The sequence below is a fragment of the Morus notabilis genome, unplaced genomic scaffold, assembly GCF_000414095.1.
Source record: "Morus notabilis unplaced genomic scaffold, ASM41409v2 Scaffold1273, whole genome shotgun sequence".
Classification (NCBI taxonomy): domain Eukaryota; kingdom Viridiplantae; phylum Streptophyta; class Magnoliopsida; order Rosales; family Moraceae; genus Morus; species Morus notabilis.
In genome coordinates, this window is record NW_010356724.1 from 2,765 (window position 1) to 8,937 (window position 6,173).

At 38.6% G+C, this 6,173-nt stretch overlaps 1 protein-coding gene across 1 annotated transcript; it reads left to right on the forward strand.

The window, feature by feature from the left end:
* Nucleotides 1-240: 240 nt before the first annotated feature.
* Nucleotides 241-5,470, forward strand: LOC21392890 (linoleate 13S-lipoxygenase 3-1, chloroplastic). The gene is made up of 8 exons (XM_024177094.1): nt 241-889; nt 977-1,257; nt 2,222-2,459; nt 2,709-3,038; nt 3,149-3,345; nt 3,440-3,741; nt 3,861-4,127; nt 4,528-5,470. Exons 1-8 carry the CDS (start codon nt 508-510, stop codon nt 5,282-5,284), a joined length of 2,754 nt encoding a protein of 917 aa, XP_024032862.1. The 5' UTR covers nt 241-507; the 3' UTR covers nt 5,285-5,470.
* The last annotated feature ends 703 nt before the right edge of the window (nt 5,471-6,173 follow it).

Here is a 6,173-nt window from a genome sequence, read left to right on the forward strand (position 1 = left end):
CTATCTCTTTTTCCCTTTTTCCGAAATATATATATATATATATATTTTTTTTTTGTGTGTTTTTTGGGGAAGAAATCTCACCTTCTCTTTGGCTTTCCTCACCGCGTATTCCTTTTATCAGAAGAAGCCTGAAACTCGTTTTGACTCGGCCACGTCGTCGACTTTGAATTCCATTTTTTTTTTTTTTTCCAAAATCATCCGAATAACAAAAAAAAGTAAAACCCGGGTGATTCACAAGCGAGAATTAAAAAAAAAACGTGTGGACGGTGATGAGGCATATTAGACCTTTCACTCTCGCTCTACTTTGTTATATAATTTATTCCCTATATATACACACAAAGTTTAGTCCCACTGCTAATCAAATCATCAAATCGAGCACTTCTTCTCCTCGACCCCATTTCTCATCTCTTCATTCATCACCCAAAAAAAAAAAAAAAAAAAGCCCAACACTAAAACTGTGCTACAACTAGAGAGAGAAAAAAGAGATCAAAGATCACAACAACAATAATGGCACTGGCTAAAGAAATCATGGGTAGGTCTATATTGGAACGTGAGAGTTGTTTTGTAAACAATCAATATGGCTTTTGCCCGCAAAGGCGAAACCATTTGTTAGGTGGGCGTGTTTTTGTTCAGAATTTGCATTTGAGAAAGTCATTGAAGAGTGGTCCCGTGGCGGCTGTTAGTGAGGATTTGGTACGGAGATCTGTCCCCGCCGCAGCCAATAATGTTCCGGAGAAGCCCGTGAAGTTCAAGGTGAGAGCTGTGGTGACTGTGAGGAACAAGAACAAGGAAGACTTGAAGGATACCTTGGTGAAACACTTGGACGCCTTCACTGACAAAATCGGCAGGAATGTCGTTTTTGAACTCATCAGCACCGAGTTAGACCCAAGTAAGTCTAAACCAATTTCCTCTTTCTTAATTCTTTGTCGTTTTTGGGGTGGTATTTGCTAAATTATTTAATTTTTGGGTTGTGAAGAAACCAAGGGCCCAAAGAAGAGCAAGGAAGCGGTGCTAAGGGACTGGTCTAAGAAATCTGTGGTGAAAGCCGAGCGGGTGAATTACACGGCGGAGTTTTTGGTGGACTCGAACTTTGGCATCCCGGGAGCGATCACGGTCGCAAACAAGCATCAGAAAGAGTTTTTCCTTGAGTCAATCACCATTGAAGGATTCGCTTGCGGTCCTGTACATTTCCCCTGCAACTCTTGGGTTCAATCCACTAAACATCATCCTGCAAAGAGGATTTTCTTCTCGAACAAGGTAAGATTAGATTACTACTATTTTGATTTGTTAACGTTTGTTATTATATTCTTATTTTTTATGTTTTTATGTCGTTTTTCAAACCTGCATACTTTCTATAGAGGTTTGGTGCAAGCTGGGTTTGTGTTTGTTTATGTTTTAATTTTGATCAGATATTATATTAGCGGTCAAACCAAATAATCTTAAATTTGAATATTTGCAAAAGACAAGTCGGTGAATATATATTTGATCATAGAAACAGAACGCAGAAATATTATTAAGTTGAATAGTTCAAGGGTGGCAGCTATTTTTGAGCGTCACTTTCAAAGGAAAAATTATAAGGAAAAATAATTTGTTCTGAAACCACCGCGCGTCAAATTTGTTCAGAAAAAAACAAAGGAAAAATGAAATGGTAATTATGGGGTGGTTGAAGCCACCGGCAGCTAAAGGATACAGCCTGTGTAAGATTTTCTATAGGACGGTGATTCGTTTGCCTTTAAAATTAAAAGAAGGACGAAAAGTCAAAGGCGGAGAATTGTTTTTTTGTGGTGAAAGATTGAGAATTTTTAATTGAATTAATATTCTTTAATAATTGTCGAGCATAATCAAAATTCACTATTTCAGGATGTTTGTCTAAGGATTTATGCATTTCCTTAAAACATCAAGATTTCTCGAGACGCAGAATTCTAAACAGTCTCCACTTTGTCCAGAAGCAGAATTCTAGAACTATAATAATGACAAAATGAAATAAAATAAAATAAAATAAAATAAAGAGACGAGTTAAGGGGGTATATTTTCTAATTTTCTCGTTATTATTTCCCATGGGCCCATCATAATTTAAATCTAAAATAATGTCAATAACTGGCAACTGCAACACTAAATGGCAATTGGCAAATGCCATACTAATTAAATTTTTGACCGTTATGCATTCTATTTACGAGTATTTTCATTTTTATTATTTTGTTAATCCTTTAATTTTGCGCAGCCACATTTACCAAGCGACACTCCAGCTGGGCTAAGAGCTTTAAGAGAAAAAGAGCTAAAATTCCTAAGAGGAGATGGAAAAGGAGTCAGAAAATTATCCGATCGCATATATGACTTCGAAGTGTACAATGATTTGGGAAATCCAGACAGGGGAATTGAGTTTGCTCGTCCCATACTTGGAGGCCAAGAAATTCCATATCCCAGACGGTGTCGTACTGGTCGCCCCCCATCTGATACCGGTAAATGCTCTATATTAATTATAATTCGACTCACATTTTCTTTTACGTTCCTCTAATAATATCATATATTATATCGATAAAAATATTGTAACTTACAAATATTTTAATGAATGTGGTATGATATTTTAATTGGAAGTACTTGGATCGAGACAGAAACAATGAGACAGAGAATTGAATCCATACATTAATTATTATTCATAATCTTAAAACACTCAAAAATATATACTAACGAAAAAGATGGCCGTGTAGATATGTATTCGGAGAGCAGAGTTGAGAAGCCCCTGCCAATTTACGTGCCGAGAGATGAGCAATTTGAGGAGTCAAAGCAGGACACATTCATTTTCGGTAGACTTAAAGCAGTTCTACACAACTTAATCCCTTCGTTGATGGCAAGCATTTCCGCTGAGAATCATGATTTCAATGGTTTCTCGGACATTGACAACCTTTACAGTGAAGGAGTTCTGCTTAAATTGGGTTTACAAGATGAACTCCTAAAGAAGCTTCCTCTGCCCAATATCGTTAGCAGAATTCAAGAAAACCGTGGCATTCTTAAATACGACACCCCCAAGATTCTTTCCAGTGAGTATAGTATAATATTCTTGAAATTAATTTCTACTTCTTCAATTACATTTCAGTTTTAAGATTCTTTTTTTTTTTTAATGTGTATTAATTTCTAATTTCATTTTCAGAGGACAAATTTGCCTGGCTAAGGGACGATGAATTTGCCCGTCAAGCAATGGCAGGGGTTAATCCAGTCAATATAGAGAGGATGAAAGTATTTCCACCAGAGAGCAAGCTTGATCCACAAATTTATGGTCCCCAATTAGAATCTGCACTCAAAGAAGAACACATTATAGGGCAACTCAATGGCATGACTGTACAACAGGTACATTACATCACACAATTAATTCCTTAATTTGGGTTATCATACTAATTAATTGAATTAGTTAATTAATTACTTGAATTATTTTTTGTCACAGGCGCTGGAGGAAAATAAGCTGTTTATGGTGGACCACCACGACGTGTACCTCCCGTTTCTCGACCAATTAAATGCTCTTGACGGTCGGAAATCCTATGCCACTCGCACCATTTTTTTCTTAACATCTCGCGGAACTCTCAAGCCCATTGCCATTGAGCTCAGCCTCCCCACTGCTGGACCAAGTTCCCGGTCGAAGCGAGTTGTAACCCCTCCGGTCAATGCCACGACCAATTGGATGTGGCAACTCGCTAAGGCGCACGTGTGCTCCAACGACGCCGGTGTCCACCAACTCGTGAACCATTGGTGAGCAAATTAGTCCTCTTGCCTCTACCCAACAGTCCAAAACTTGAAGGAAAAAAAAAATGATATCACAAAGGTCTAGTGTGTATAGCTAAACTAAATATTGTTACATTTTATTACAGGTTACGTACACATGCTTGCTTGGAACCGTTTATATTAGCAGCTCACAGGCAATTGAGTGCAATGCACCCCATATTCAAGCTTTTGGACCCTCACATGCGGTACACATTGGAGATCAATGGATTGGCTCGCCAGAACCTGATTAACGCTGATGGTGTGATCGAGTCTTGCTTCTCTCCTGGACGCTACTGCATGGAAATCAGCGCCGCGGCTTACAAAAATTTCTGGCGCTTTGACATGGAAGCCCTCCCTGCTGATCTCATTAGAAGGTACAATACTAAAATTACATTTACTGTGTGAAAAATTCAAATTCAATTTTTTTCTTTCTTTTTATTGTATGTGTCGACCAATGGGCATCCGCGACGAGCCCGACCAATCACACGGGATTTTTGTAGAGTGTAAAAAAAAACCTCATTTGGTAGTTGGAACATTAACACGCGCGTGATTTTAACATATGTATGATTGGACTATACAACCCTACTTTAAAAAGTGGTTGTGCTAGTTTTTCTACTAGGGGTCCTTTTCTTTTTGGCTGAAATTCAATTGGACCTTGTTAAAGGGAGGAAAAAGCAGTGTGACCACTAGAAAATAACAATTGTATGGTTCACTTATAGGCGCCTAAAAATCTTATGGAATCTAATGTGGGATATTCATTTGACCATCTTGCAGGGGTATGGCCGTTCCTGACCCGACACAGCCACATGGTATAAAGCTTGTGATTGAAGATTACCCATATGCTAACGATGGGCTTCTAATATGGGCTGCGATTGAGGATTGGGTCCGGACCTATGTGAACCACTACTACCCAAACTCAAGCACGATCTACAACGATAGAGAGTTGCAGAATTGGTACGCCGAGTCCAAAAATGTGGGCCACGCCGATATCCGCGAAGCAAGCTGGTGGCCCACACTGGAATGTGCTGATGATCTCGTGTCCATTCTCACCACTCTCATCTGGCTCGCGTCGGCCCAACATGCGGCCCTTAATTTTGGGCAGTACCCGTATGGTGGATACGTCCCAAATCGCCCGCCTCTAACGAGAAGGCTAATTCCTGAAGAAACTGACCCCGAGTATGCTAATTTCATTTCTGACCCTCAAAAGTACTTCCTCTCGGCACTGCCCAGTGTGCTGCAATCCACAAAGTATATGGCCGTGGTGGACACTCTGTCCACCCATTCGCCCGATGAGGAGTACCTCGGCGAGCGGCAGCAGCCATCGATTTGGTTGGGTGATGCGGAGATCGTCGAGGCATTTTACGGGTTCTCGGCGGAGGTGAGGCGGATAGAGAAGGAGATTGACAAAAGGAACAGTGATCCAAGCCTTAATAATAGATGTGGTGCTGGGGTGTTACCTTATGAGCTACTTGCGCCTAGCTCGGAACCAGGGGTAACATGTAGAGGTGTTCCAAATAGTGTGTCAATATAAAAGCCCTAGAGAGTTCTCTTAGGTCTCGTTAAAAAATATAAAGCTGTCTATATAAATTTAGATTTCTTGGGGCGAGTGGTTGAGAAATTTGTATCAAGGAGTTAGCCTTAGGTTTGTATATGATATATACAGTTCATGGACAATTGGACAGAATGTCAGTTAGTATCCTAAAAAAAAAAAAAAAAAGAATTAGCAAAATTGAAAATGGTTTTAAGAGTAACTTTAATATTTTGTCTACCCCCCTTTTTTTTTTCTTTCTTGTTTTGCTCACGGAAATGTTTTTCATTTTGTTTTAATGTTACAATTTAATTCTCCATCCAGTGTTGCAAACTCTAAAATCTGATTATCGTTATTATTAGTGGCTTGGGGATTCTGAGAAGTTAAACTTTCTTTGTGTCGGGAAAATTTCAATAATCTGGGAAAAATTTTTATTCAAAAATTGATCAATGGAACGCATGAAAAATTTTTTTCCCCCCTCTTTGTGCAATTAAACGGACATGGAAAACAAACAATATCAAATCAAGCAAATAGAAAAAAATGATCAACACAACCCACAAAATCAAATTTTAAGTCAAAAACCATCCAATATGAAGAGAGAAACCACATACTAAAGTCACTCAAAAACTTCAACTAATAAGATTAATTAGTATTCCAAGTTCTCCTCCAACAACAAATCTAGATGCTTGCAATCATCAACAACTCATCCATTTCAACAAAATAAAAAGTCTGGGCATTACAAAATACTAGCTAGCAATAAAAGAGAAGAATCAACTATCCAAGCGGGAAGATACCTAGCAAATAACATATTCAAAGTTTAAGAAGATAAGAGGAATATTCATCGTTGGACTTGCTTTCTTCACTTAAAAAAAACCAACAAAACTCAATCTTT